Source organism: Akebia trifoliata, chromosome 7 (genome assembly GCF_017979445.1).
Source record: "Akebia trifoliata isolate Shusen 1 chromosome 7, ASM1797944v1, whole genome shotgun sequence".
NCBI lineage: Eukaryota > Viridiplantae > Streptophyta > Magnoliopsida > Ranunculales > Lardizabalaceae > Akebia > Akebia trifoliata.
Genome location: NC_141381.1, coordinates 25327570 through 25341913, shown reverse-complemented (window position 1 = coordinate 25341913; position 14344 = coordinate 25327570). Strand labels below are relative to the sequence as shown.

At 34.5% G+C, this 14344-nt stretch overlaps 1 protein-coding gene and 2 non-coding genes across 3 annotated transcripts; all 3 read right to left on the bottom strand.

Annotated features, from left to right (window-relative positions):
* Positions 1 to 4293: 4293 nt before the first annotated feature.
* On the bottom strand, positions 4294 to 4455 carry LOC147398555 (U1 spliceosomal RNA). Its single transcript, XR_015180206.1, has one exon. It is a non-coding gene; the product is annotated as a U1 spliceosomal RNA (small nuclear RNA).
* Positions 4456 to 5447: 992 nt separating this feature from the next.
* On the bottom strand, positions 5448 to 5520 carry TRNAK-CUU (transfer RNA lysine (anticodon CUU)). The gene has a single exon. It is a non-coding gene; the product is annotated as a tRNA-Lys (tRNA).
* A 457-nt stretch (positions 5521 to 5977) lies between these two features.
* Positions 5978 to 13981, bottom strand: LOC147398553 (U-box domain-containing protein 45-like). The gene is made up of 6 exons (XM_086447775.1): positions 13713 to 13981; positions 12961 to 13049; positions 11726 to 11911; positions 10232 to 10339; positions 8819 to 9978; positions 5978 to 6924 (listed from the first exon to the last, which is right to left on the bottom strand). The coding sequence occupies exons 2-6, from the start codon at positions 13009 to 13011 to the stop codon at positions 6135 to 6137; spliced, it is 2295 nt and encodes a 764-aa protein (XP_086303901.1). The 5' UTR covers positions 13012 to 13049; positions 13713 to 13981; the 3' UTR covers positions 5978 to 6134.
* Between the last annotated feature and the right edge of the window lie 363 nt (positions 13982 to 14344).

The window sequence follows — 14344 nt, the reverse complement described above, 5'->3', positions numbered from 1 at the left end:
CATTCCTTCTTTTTTGAGATTTTTTCTCACCAGAATTTTAACATCTTTTTATCTAATCCCTGATTTTATCCTATCGAAACTTGAACCCATGATTGGTTTGTGATCGAGTCATCGAGCTTACCCTCAAATCTCCATACCAAACTTGAATCCCTATGTGCCATGCATCGCCCCTTAGTACCTTACAAGAAATATCCTCCACATTATCTCTATGCTTTAATTGGAATTATTAGATAAGATTTGGATCGGTATTAACGTAAGAGGTGAGCCAATGTAAGATGTAAGAGGAAATGGGCTATATGTATCAAAATCGAACTCCCAAGTCTAGATGCTCTAAAAAGTTTACTCAATTCCACCACACAACAATCACCAATCAAATTGATTAATCTGTGTCTAGCCCAAATGTAGCATTTTGAAGTGGAATCCACACAAGTGCTATTGCCTCTCAAGACTTGAGAGTACCTTTTATGTCTTTATCATCGTCGTCATCATCATCATCAAAGCCAAATCTTGAAAAATGAATCATATTTCTTATGATGAGAAAATGATTGTTGAAATTTTATTTTGTTCAGCAAATAATTTCTATAATATCGTAAGATACATAATTAGACTGCAAAATTGACTGAAGTACAAAATTCGTTTGATTGATGCCATTCTAGGTCATGGAATTTGAACAAAGAAAATAAAACAGTGCTTTATTTTTTTAACTTATCATCACCCTGATACTTCGTGTCAATATTTTCTTGATTGGAAATTGTAACTTTCCAATTTTAAATTTTAATTTGATTGCAAAGTGTTTGATGTTTCTGTACAAATGAGAGTTGGGTAGCTACGTTACTTACTCCCCATTCTTTTTTCATGCTATGTTTGCTTACTTTGTTATACTTACAAGTACGGCTGCAACTTGGGGCGAGATTGAAAGAGCCCTCGATCCGCGGATCCACTTTTGACCTTTAAGGTTTGGGAGTCGTCACCTAGTTATTACGGTCTAGGAACATATCATTGACTCTAAAAACAAAGACAACTAATCTACGAAAGAAAATACGGGTCCGGGGATCACGTTACGGGGTTGGAAAGTGTTAGGCACCAACCCCGCCCGGCAAGTGCTGGTCTCTACTTCTTCCCAAAAATCGGTTACATTACAAAATAAACCAAAAATAACAAATAATTATAATAAAAAAATATATATAAAAGAAAGTTATCTTTCCGATTACAACGATTCCCTCAGCACCAGCGAAGAATATCTACGTATGTATTTCTTTGTTATTCGTTCGTCACCGGATTTGATTTCTGATCTCCAAGTTGAGGTATCTTCTTCTTAGATCTGTGAGTTTTCTGATTTTTCTTATGAATTTGAAGATGTTTTGGAAGGGTTTTTGGGTGTTTTTTAAGCTAAAATTGAGGTATGGATGTTAGGTAAGGAGTTATGACTTCAAAATTAGGGTTTTGGGAAGGTTGGGGAGGCTTCTTGACCTATTTTTCTTAGAATTTATGATTTGATACGAAAATAGGGTGTAGGACATTTATTTATAGATTTTTTTAAGGGTTTGTTTAGATAGAATTAGTGTTTAATTAGAATTCTTTTAGTTAGAGTTGTATTTTAGTTAGAATTTTATTAAGTAGAGTTGTATTTTAATTAGAATTATTTTAGGTAGAGTTATATTTTAATTAGAATTCTTTTAGGTAGAGTTATTATTTAATTAGAACTCTATTAGGATTTTGACTTTTGGTCTTCTTTGATTGACTTTAAGATTTTGACTTTAGTCTCAATTGATTGATTTTAATATCTTGACCTTAGTCTTTCTTAATTGACTTTAATTTTGACTTTAGTCTTACTTGATTGACTTTAATACCTTAACTTTAGTCTTACTTGATTGACTTTAATCTTTTTGGAGAACCCCCCTCTATTATATCTTTAATTCTTTGGACCCCCAAATGGAGGGGTCCTTGAAGAAATATCTTGGCAACCCCTCAACAATTTTGCCTAAGAACCTGATTGATCGATTTTTTTAGTTTAAATTAATTTTATTAATGTTTCACTTTAATTATTTAATATTTTATTTATTAATTTTAAAATTTTTAATTATAAAAAATTATGAAATTACCGTTTTACCCTCGGAGAGGACTTTTCGCGTTTTAAGTCGATTTTTTATGTTCTAGGATGTTTTAGAATCGATTTGTCATAAGGAATTCAATGAGAATGTTGGTTTTTTTCATTTATGAATTTTTTTGTATGAAATGGTCGTGAACTTTATGAAGGGCATTTTCGTAATTTTATCGAATTCTGTGAAAATTGATGAAATGATTTATGTGATTTTGATTTGTTATTTTATGTGTTTGAATGAGTTTTCTTAATCGTAACGTAGGCTCTATGGTTGTTTTGATGTTAGGGGTATTTTGATAATTTGATTATTTTTAGTGATTTGTATCGTAAAGCTTCTTTTTGGTCTGCAAGATTATGATTTCTATGTTTCTGGGGTCGTATTTTCCTAGCGTAACGTGATTTCTAAGGTTTTGTCAGTTCGAGATACCTCATCCGGATTTTTGAAACATATCTGGTAACAAAATAAAGTATTGGAATAATCATCCATCATTGGGAACCATTGCAATCGGATTGACGAGTTGATTAATCAGGCGAGTACAAAAATAGGGTGTCTACAGAGATAACCTGAACTCAACCCAATTGATTGGCGAGCCTGGATTGGATTATATGAAAAATGAGTTGAGCCTGGGCTAGGAAATTTCAATCCGAATTCAATTTGGGTTGAGCTCAGGTTGAAGCACTGGGCAACCCAACTCAACTTGAATCCGATGTTATATATTTACATATAAATATTTTTATTCTTTTTATATAAAAAATATTAGTTATCTCTTCTTAAATATATTTGTAAAACTAAGGGAAAAAAATTTATAATATAAAAATTAATTGATTTGGATGTTGTGTGTAAATTTATTTACTAGTGATTTTATTTTTTATATTGTATTTATTTTTTAAAATATAAAATAAAATTTATGTGGTGAATCTAATGAAAGTAAGTTTGCTCAATGCCGTCCAACCCATCTAATCCGTCCAAAATTACCTAACTTGGACTAATCAGAGCTAAACCCGAATTTAAATATTCAATCTCGGATTGAGCTTGGGTTAATGAGCTGAACCCAATGGTTAGGTTGCGTTGAACTCTTATTGAGCTTGCTTTGACCCTCCAAACCTGTCCAGGTTACAACGCTACCTACAAGGCTACAATTGTATTTTTTCATGATGGGAAAATGAGCTTGATTAATGATTCTAGGTCATGGAATTTTAGCTAGATACTGGTATATTATATAAATAAAAACATTGTTTTATTTTTAAACTTATTTTGCATGATTGAAATTTTTTAGCGAAAAGTGTTTTTCTCTGTACAAATGGGAGTTGGGTATATTAGTTTATTCCCCATTCCTTTTATATTTACAACTGGCTCATTTTGTCATGCCTACGAGTGTATCAAACCATTCACCCACAAACCTGTTCATAAAGCCCATAAAGAAAGAAGTGAGCAAGTATAGAAATGTAAGAGGAAATGGAGCTTCTCATGTACCAATCCAACTCCCATGTGTGTGTGTGTGTTCATGCTCTAAAGAGCTACTCAATCTCACAACACAACATTCAATGGCATTTGAACTCAAGATAGTCTGCCATGACTGTCGTTCGCTCATCAAATCAAGGTCTGTATTTCTTTTGATATTTATTTTGAATTGTTATAATCTTACTACCGCACGTGACAAACTCAATCTACTACCTGACGTGACAAGTGCTCCTCGAGATACATGACACATTCAATGGCATTTGAACTCAAGATAGTCTGCCATGACTGTCCTTTGCTCATCAAATCAAGGTCTGTATTTCTTTAGATATTTATTTTGAATTGTGATAATCTTACTACCGCACATGACAAACTCAATCTACTACTTGACGTGACAAGTTCAGAATTGTAGATCTGTGCTCCTCGAGATACATGACTTGGCTGCACTTCCCCATAAAAAGTGTATGCCGAGGGAACCATGTATACCCCAATAACCACAATTATAACATAGATCTGAGTTAGTTTCAACCTTAAAAATTAAAGGGAAGAAATCTTTACTCTCATCATTAATGGCATTAGTAAAAGTAGTGGCAATTGCAGATCTCTATACTAATACCGTTCATCTTTATCTTATTTTTTAAATACCCCTCCAAAACTGTACTCTAATTTTATTTAATTAGATAATATACACTTATCATTTTTATTAATAAAAATATTTAAAATTAGAGAATTGGTAGGGGCCGCGCGAACGCGTACCCCCCTCTCACACAAATTATGACGTACACTCTCCCACTTGGGGAGATGTTAGGCGGGCGCCCCTCCTCAGTGCAATGGAGATCGCCAACCTAGGCCATGGGCCTTCTTGATCACCCATTGACCCCGTCCAGGTAAGTATGTTTTTCCATTTCACATCCCCTCCATTTTATAGCTTTGTTTCGCTTTCGCTTCTTTACTTTTCTCCGATGTGGGACTAATATTTCTCTTTCTTTTTCCTTTTTTCTCAATTAAAGTTTACCTTTGTTCTTTTTTGGATCCCTAAGGAAAAGAGCGGTTGTAGTTAATGAGACGTGGGACCCTCATGATTACGTCACTTACTAAAATATATGTCTATAACTATAACACCTCTTTCAATAGATCAACATGGAAATGGACGGTAGGATCCACAACATCTACTAATTAAGAAACAATTCAAGTTTTCACCTTTATTGGCCTATAATGGATCACCAATATATATTATTCATCACAAGAGAAGATAATAACTTAAGCCCACCTTCATGGGCCCCCATGTTGTATACATCATCATCCCATTAATTAAATTCATGGAAAAAACACATGGTCTCCACCATTTAAACACAAAATCCAATTTTATATTTATGCGAATCTTATAATACATATTTCAAAAATACTTTTTCAAATATAAATCTTAACCATCAGATTTTGTATTTACACGGTCAAGATAATGCATTTTTCACAAGTCAATTTCTATGAGTTACCAAATCCTTATCCTTTAAATCATATTTGTAAAACATAAGCAGCAAAAAATTTCTAGGCCAATCATCAAGAATGATGATGATGGAAGATTGACAACAAAAAAGTCCTATGTTGAAATACTATTTCATCGTGATTAAAGGTCAATATTTGATGAAGGAAAGTCAATAATGATGCACGTTGTTTTATTTGACCAGAGATGACTATCCAGCATTTGAAGATGTGAAATAATAACTCATCCATCAAATCAAGAATTGTGGGCCCAATAACCCATCAAAGCACTTGAGATTGAGCACTTACATCCCATCATCCAATAACACTATACGATGTTTGTTGAGAGTAGTCCATAACGCTGGAAGGACAGGAAGGTATAAAAATAAAAAACATATTCATCATAAACGCCCACCGTGGGGCTCGAACCCACGACCACAAGGTTAAGAGCCTTGCGCTCTACCAACTGAGCTAGACGGGCATATTATTAAACTTAACTAATAATTTTAAAAATAATGTACGAACTAGACTCTGATCATCGACCATTTTGCGTTCCCATAAAACTGTTAAAAGAAGCCATTACGAAAAGAAAAGAAGAAAAAACCAAAATCTAACAGCTACAAACCAAGATAGTCATGTTTTATGCAGGATAAGCAAAGTTTGAAATCTTATATGGAGACAATCAAGAAATTTCGAAACAATACAAAATATTTTCAAAAACATAGAATTTTTGTTTTGGTCTCAGCCGAAAAACACAAATTATAAGATTGTACAGAAACCTTAAACCATCATGTAAATACTAGGGTGATCAAACATTGCTCTTTCGAAAGTTTCCTCAACCCCGACTCCTCAGGTGAGGTTTCGAAACTCCATATCCATCTATCCAGAGAAATTATATTCTTGAAGCCTCCCTTATAACCCAAATGAAGAAAATTAACTGAAAGAAAAACAAAATTCTAAAATTATATTGGCCTTTACACTTTTTTTCTTTCAAGGAAAAACAAATAAAACAATGCATGGTAAAAGTTCCTAAACAAAAAGAGGAAAGTAAAATTTATAACAAAAATTTACAAGTTTAAACAATGTGGTGGAGCTCTAACACTGATGAACTGAGTAGTTCTTGCTCTTCCATATGGAACTCCAAGACTTACTCATCTTCTTAGAAGTTGATTTACATGGTGGCTTCATATCTGGTGTAGGCGCTGACCTGGCACTACTCTCAGGCTTCTGCTGCTGTTGGATCAGAATGGGTAATGGTTCCCGCTGACGCTGCTCCCGGAACAGCTTCAGCAGTTTTTGAGCCTTATCTTTCCCTCTATTTGTCCCATTCACGGATATTGAGACCAATGAAGGTATCACCCCTTCTTGCAACACCATCTCACTACATTTCTCATTCCCATTACACAAAACCAAAAGACACGAGGCTGCATGTTCCTGCTCAATGGGCTCCCCTAAATCCAATATTGCAGCAACCCCACTAATAATACCGAGTGCCGATATCATTTCTTCTTTTACTGACTCATTTGTGGCTAAGTTTATTATGACACCAATCGCCTTTTCGACCCATGCGAGGTTAGTGAGACCCTTGACAATAGTCTGAAGTCCTTCGATAATGCCGGCAGAGAGGAAGTTGGGGATGTTGGGTGAGTAGGTGGAGAGGTTGTAAAGGGCGTGGAGGGAATCAAGCTTGCATTGGGCTTCAGAGTCGGCTTTGAGGAGCCGGATTAAGAAGGGAACGGCTGGACTTGATCCAATAATGGGCTTGGCTTCTTCAAGGCAGGAAAGGTTCAGGTAGAGTGCAGTCGATGATTCGAAGGAGTACGAATTGCAAATCATTTCCTCCAAAAGCGGAATTATTCCTGCAGATAACATCATCCTCTTGTTCCTGAAAAGCGTGAACAAATAAAGTAAGAATTTTTATTTGAGGGATTATAGGTATTATATAGGGTGATGTACTTGGCTGGAAAATCATCTTAAACACGCAAGGGTAGAAAACAAAATGAAAGCATTATATTTTATTTTGTAAGATATAATGTCACAACTAAAAGACATTATATAGTCACAACTAAAAAACATTTATGGTCTAAATATAGTCCACATTTAGAACAATACAGAAGTCGCAATGAGAACTGCGACTTCTCCCATCACCTTGAAGTACGTATTCTCATTATCTTGTTTCCAGGAGAGATTATGGTCACAGTAGCAGCAATTGTAGTTACTAGTTAGGATAAGCTCTAATTATAGTGGTAGATTGCTATAACTCTATATAGAATCAGATGGTGAAATCATATTCATGTTGCCAACCCCAAATAGTTAGGAGTTAATGATGATCAACCAAAATAGTGATTGTCATAAACTGTGATGTCTGTATCAGAAGTTACAATTCTAGGCTTTAAAAAAAGAGAAACATTTTCCTTACCAACTTAGTGAAGATTTTAAGCCTTACTGAGGACTGTTTTTCTCAAATGTATTACCACATTACTACAGCCCTCTAAATTTCATAAAAAAACTCTGATAAAAAAAAATGTCAAAAAACAATATTTTGGGAGGGCTTGATCCAAGGTTTTGAAAATGGACGGCTACCAAACTTCCACGTATCTCCAAACTATAAAATTAAAATTCAACGGTGAAAAAATACCTTTTTTATTTTTTTTCAAAGTACATAGAATCGTTGTCCTCTCCAACCCTGAAGCATCCGATCATGTTTTTGGATGTCACAAGGTGAGCCCAAGGACCAAGGTAAGGGTGAAATCTAACTTAGCAAGGCTAGTCTGACTCTTAAAAAATTGCCAACGCATATTCATTTTTTTTTTTTTCAAAATTTGGGCCGTTAAGTCCAATAAAAATAAAGTTAAATTAGGAAAGTAGTATTAATAATAGAAGAATGTCAGGAAATTACAATATGCAGCCCGTATGTCGCTATTTTGGAACATATTACACAGGCTGTAATGGCACAACAACCATCATATTAAGAGTACTCATGCTCTCATGTAATATAATTGCCAAGGGCCATAACAACCATCTTAAAACCATGAAGCCCATTATGCTGTCATGTTAAAACAAGAGAACTGTTATTGGTACCCCAACTTTTTGTTATTGCACCCCAATTTCTTAAATTATTTATTAAAGATTAAAACACTCTCTTCAAACATTCCAAAGGTATGGCTCAAATCATAAATTCAACATTACAAAATATTATAACACTCGTTCAAACAATTTTAGTAGTATTATGATTAGGCTCAAAATATTATAACTCTCATGTAATATAATTGCCAAGGGCCATAACAACCATCTTAAAACCATGAAGCCCATTATGCTGTCATGTTAAAACAAGAGAACTGTTATTGGTTCCCCAACTTTTACTTATTGCACCCCAATTTCTTAAATTATTTATTAAAGATTAAAACACTCTCTTCAAACATTCCAAAGGTATGGCTCAAATTATAAATTCAACATTACAAAATATTATAACACTCGTTCAAACAATTTTAGTAGTATTATGATTAGGCTCAAATAAAATCCTAAATCCAAAAAATAAAAATCTAGCCAAAAAAAAATGAGAGAGCTTCTATTGACACCGCAACTTTTACTTATTTCAACTATTCAGTTATTTTTAATTGGGGTGTAATAAGTAAAAGTTGGGGTGTCAATATCAGCTCTCTTGAACAATTATAACAGGCTATGATGGGCATGACAACCATCACATTAAGAGCCATCATGTTCCCATAAAATATAATCGACCATTTTAAAAGCATAATAACCAGGAAAACAGAACACACCTGTTATTATTAACAGCAAGGTTGAAGAGAGCCATAGCTCCGATTTCCTGAGCCTTCTCGTTTCCCCCATGAATAGCCAAACTCAAAAATCTCACAAGCGGATCAACAAATCCATTGGCCCCTAAAAAAATCCTGGCTTCTTCATCAACTTTCAAAAATATCCGTATCTGTTCTACCACTTCGCATTGTCTACTTATATCTTCCTCTCCACACAAGATATCCAATAAGCTCTCATATCTGTCAAACATGTCCACTTCACAGTCCTCCTGACAGGACACATCTCTTAGTCTGTTTTCTTCAAACTCCTCAATGACACCACTATCCTCCAGAGGAACCGCCTTAACTCCCTTTAATTTGCAAGAGTCGATGCTTGCCATAGATATTGAATTTGTGGAGTCGCACTCTGACAATGCCAGACTCCAGTAGTTGAGATCAAGAGAGTCCGGGGGACTGTCAGGAACAGACACACCATTCTGTTCACACCAACTAGAAATGAGACCCTTGACACAGTAATTTGGAGTTAAACAAAGATGGGAGAGTTGTTGTTGAGTCTTTGGGCAGGTGGTGTGTCCATCATTGAACCATCTCTCGATGCAGACACGCTCGTAAGTCTGCCCAGATGAGATAATGACTGGGTCACACATGAGCCGCAATGAGATTGGGCACCTCAATTCCTCAGGTGGTACTAGCATAAAATTTAATGAACTCAGTTTTGAGTGCTGACTCTGGAAAGCTTGGGCACTCCTCCCGGTCCCACTACATTCCTCAAAAGAACCCGAAACCTGGACAGTGGGGGAACAAGGAGTGGATGATCCCTGTGAGTCATTGCCGTCTGAGACCTCACTTCTGAATAACTTGGAGTATTTTCTCATGAGATGTAAAAGGTAAGCCACAATAGATTCCTTCCTTTTGTCTTCCTCGATCCTGGCTCTTTCAAGAAGCTTCTTGAGAGCTCTTCTCTCTGTAAGAGCTGCTTTCGAAGAAGTAATTCCAAGCCTTGAGGCAGCCTGGTGGAAGGTCTCGAGTTCACTATTTTCATTACAATTGCTGTTAGATTTTCTGTCCTTCTGGAGCAATTGAATCACTTCCTCACCAATTTGCTTCTCTGATGGATCAAGAGAAAATATAGTCCCCTGGAGTTCATTTACAATCTCCAATATCTGCAAGAGATGTGTACAAACAGAGGGGGATCTTAGAAGAAGAATACCTAGAAAGAACCTGAACTATTTGGACCAACAGTTGCAATATTTGCAAGTAATCAGAAGGATAACAATATTTAGGTGTATAGATCAACGAATGTATATAAAGAGTACGTCCATCGAAAGCTGAGGCGATTACTAATAAATAAAAGAAAATATTAAATGCCTGTGCAAGTGTATGATAATTAACCAAAATAATATTTATGTCAATTACCTGACAACCAATAGCTTGTGTGACAATATCCTCAACGCGTTTAAGACTATCCATAAGAGCGCATCTCGCCTTCTCAAATTTTAGGAGGACAGAATCCCCAGTTATAGCCTAAAAAAATGCCATCAATTAATAATTCATTAAAAAAGTTCAAACTGATACAAAATGAAGAGAAAAGTTGAATCTATGCAGCAATGCCATCCAGAAGCTTTCTACTCCCGTAATTTGTAGAGTCCCACAGGAACACATCATGTAATATACCTATTTTTTTTATAAGTGTTACATTTTATTAAGGAAAGAAAAAGCAGAGGCTGAGTTAGCCCATGTACAAGAAGAGAATCATGTAATATATCCAATCATAGTCTAACAGGAAAACCTAGTAAGCTCACACAGGGAATAAATTCTTAAGAAACACCCAATCTTCAATAAATATGTATCATTTAAATTCTGAATGTGCATCTACCTGATGACCTGCCACTATATATCATTCATACATACAACAATGTTTTTTATAAGGCTAAAACATTTATTAGAAAAAGTGCAAAAATGCATAAAAAGGAGGTCAAGCAGACCTACCTTGAAGAAGAAAAAAAGCAGGAAGTCAAGAAACCAAACCCATTACTTACTCCCCCTATAGACAATCTCCCACTTAAATAAGAAATCTTCAAAGAATACGCCCTTAAATTCCATAATGGATATTATGACCTTCTGAATCAAGTGTCCCATGTCTTCAAATGCACAGCTTTTCCTCTCCTTCCCGATTTCTCAACCCACAACAAATGAGGACAAGCTTTATAAAATTTGTCTATAGTGTTTAGGGCCAAGATCTGCTAACCCATAAACAAGGTAATAACTTATCTAGGAAAGCACCAATGGAGATTGAACACAAAACAATGAGGTGAAACCAAATAGCATGAGCAAACCCAACAAAGACAATACCCCAGATGATGATGTTGTCCATGGTTAAGATTTCTGTATTCGTGAAGAATATGAAGAAAGCTACCTTAGACGGGTCCCTTGGGTCCCAAATCACAATTGCAGGAAAATCCAAAGTGATGGACGAACTAAAAAATGGTGAAAAATTATTTGCCAAGAGAAGCTCCTAGCTATTACACATCATGTGAATTGCACTTTTATCCATATTTGAATACCAGGGAGTATCTTTGATCTTAATTATGCTCTTATTGATTTTCTTAACTAGAAAAATATTTTCAACGAAGTTATAGACCAATGGGCTCTTGGGAACAAAGTGGATATGCATTTAGAGTACACTAGTGTAAAGCACACTCCTAGTGTAATTGCAGATACTACGAAGACTTAATTTCGTTTCTAATAGGAAGTAACAAAACAATGGTTGAAAGTTGAAACTCAAAACTTTCAATTACAGCACTTCCCAGAATCATTACTCTGAAAAAAAAAAAGAGAACAATTAACCAAAATTCAACTCTTATTGATAACGAAATCTTTACACTTGCAAGGAAAGAACAGAAAATATACCAAGTAAAGTTTACTACAATCTGAGCAATGCCGAAGAAGATTTTTGGCCTTTTCGAGTGCCACATGCAACGAACATAGGGCCTGGATACCTGTCCTGCTCCTTGGCCGTGCTGCTTCTAAGACCGGAAAAATTTCCAAGATTTTGCAAACAGTCACAGAAAGTATTCTACACATCCCTCCATGTAACTGCATGTGAAACCCCAAAGTCATTAATCATTTCACTTCGGTAAATGAAACTATGAAACATTAAATATTTCTCCCACCCCAAACAAAATACAGAAATATTTCTTAGTTGGTATATGCTTAGCCGGAACAACCCGGTAAAGGTAGGACCTTGAGTGCTGAATCCAAAATCCACTTTTGTTATTAACGGTCAAGCATAAATCCACCGACTTTGTTATAAAATGAGTTAGTTCTCAGTGGACTCAGCTGAGTTGAATTTGGAAAATGAAATATCCATGTTAAAGTCAAATTCATAAAACATTGGTACTATATGTACTCCATACAAAAAATTGCAAATTATTATTTCCTGTTTTATTTCTCATTTAGGGGCAGAGGGGTTTTGATGTTATAGCTTGTCTGCAACCTTGTAAAAATCTAAAGCATGCAATGCACGTAAAACATAATGATGTTAAGTAGCTCACAAAAACGACTCTTCTACATCCCACACTCATCCTCATAATCATTAAACATAGCAAGGTAGAGACAGTGCGATCAAAAGATAGTGTCTCATTTACAAAATCTAGTAATTGTGGAAAGAAGAAACTATTAATTAAAAACAAAGTATCAATCAATATTAAATTAACTAACCATAACAAAGTACACCCATTGCTATGAAAAGAAAGTGTTCCACTATCAAAATCTAGTAATAGTGGAAGAAAGATGAAATTTAAAAAATAATAAGATATTGTTCCATTTAAAAAATCTAGTAGTTGTGGAAAGAAGAAACTATTAAAAAAAAATATCAATCTATATTAAATTAACTAATAACAACCATAACAAAGTACACCCATTGCTATGAAAAGAAAGTGTTCCACAATCAAAATCTAGTAATAGTAGAATAAAGAAGAAGTTTAAATAATAATAATAAAATGATTATTATTATTATAATAATAATAATTACTGCTTAATACTAAATCCTTTTAGCAGCTCAAAACTGTACACTCCACCCTCACCATCACAATACCATTAACAAACATAACAAGTTACACCCAAGAATACAATTTTGTTAATACCTTGGCATCGCTGGCTGCAAAAAGGCTTTCTTCGACCTCAGCAACATCCATCGTTCTCAATCAAAAATACTTGCATAAGTCTATTTACTCTGAAATTCACCATAAGATATTTAATTCAAATGAGGTTAGTAAAGGGGGGAAAATGGAATCCTCTTCCATCAATTAGTTCAATTTGAATACAATTCCATACTCAGAAAAGAGAATTAAGGACTCAATTTACAGTAATTAACATAAATTGCCCAGTGAAGCAACTAGTATATTATAGTCACCTTTTTTCCCTCTCATTAACCTAAACCAGAAATTACACTTTTGATGATAAGGAGATTTAACTGTATGAAATTTATTCCAAAATAAAGAAAAAAGAGACGATTTAGGCATTTAGCCAAACATCTACGATTGGATTTTAACCACAATACAAGAAAAACAATTAAATTTTAGAAAAATCTTACAATTCAATTCCAATTTAAATTTAATCAAACAAATTCGATTCAATTAACGTGAATTAAGTGACCCTTTTCAACTGAGATCTCAAATTATATCAATCAGATATTGAAAATCTTCCAATAAAAAGACGAATATTTGCGTATACACACTCGAATAACATCACTGTCACAGAAAAATAACAACTTTGTAACAAAATTTCCATTTTTTTTTTTTTTTTTTTACATCTCGTACACCTCTAAAACAACAGAAACAAACAGACAAACAAACAAACAAGGAAAAAAAACTAGGGTTAACAATGGAAATCATACCCGAAAAAACAAAATCCTCCAAAGAGGATTCATCGACCAGCATTGATTAGAGATCAATAGTACAAATTTCTTCAAATTCGAAGAAATTACGTTTTAAACTGTTAATAAATTTCTCATCTCATCGTTCTGTCAATCTCATAACTAGGTTTAGGGTTTCCACAGGAGCTTCTTTTTAGGTGGATTTCGCGCAGTGGAGAAGAAACTGAGACGAGAGAGAGAGATGAACCAATTTTTATTTTGTTTTTTTAACAATGCGTCCAAAATAGGGAAGATTAAAATAATTTCAAATTACTTTTAACTATATATATTATTATATTTATTATTAAAAGTCTAATTAAAAAGAATAATCGAAACGAAGATTGGAATTTTTGCCTCTTTGGTCATCCAGTTTATCGGCCGACAATGACGAATTTCTGGTTTGTCAGGTAATCCATCATATTGTCCAAATATGACTGAAATACCCCTCTCAAACGATTCGATCATAGTTTTAAAACTCGTTCAATGATCAAATGATAACGCGGGCGATTCGACTCGGTTCATTTGTATTTCAAGTGACTCGAGCCCCAAACTTGATGGAATCTACTCGGCAAATCATCGAGTCAACTCGGTTAATTCAGCTCGACAATGTACCA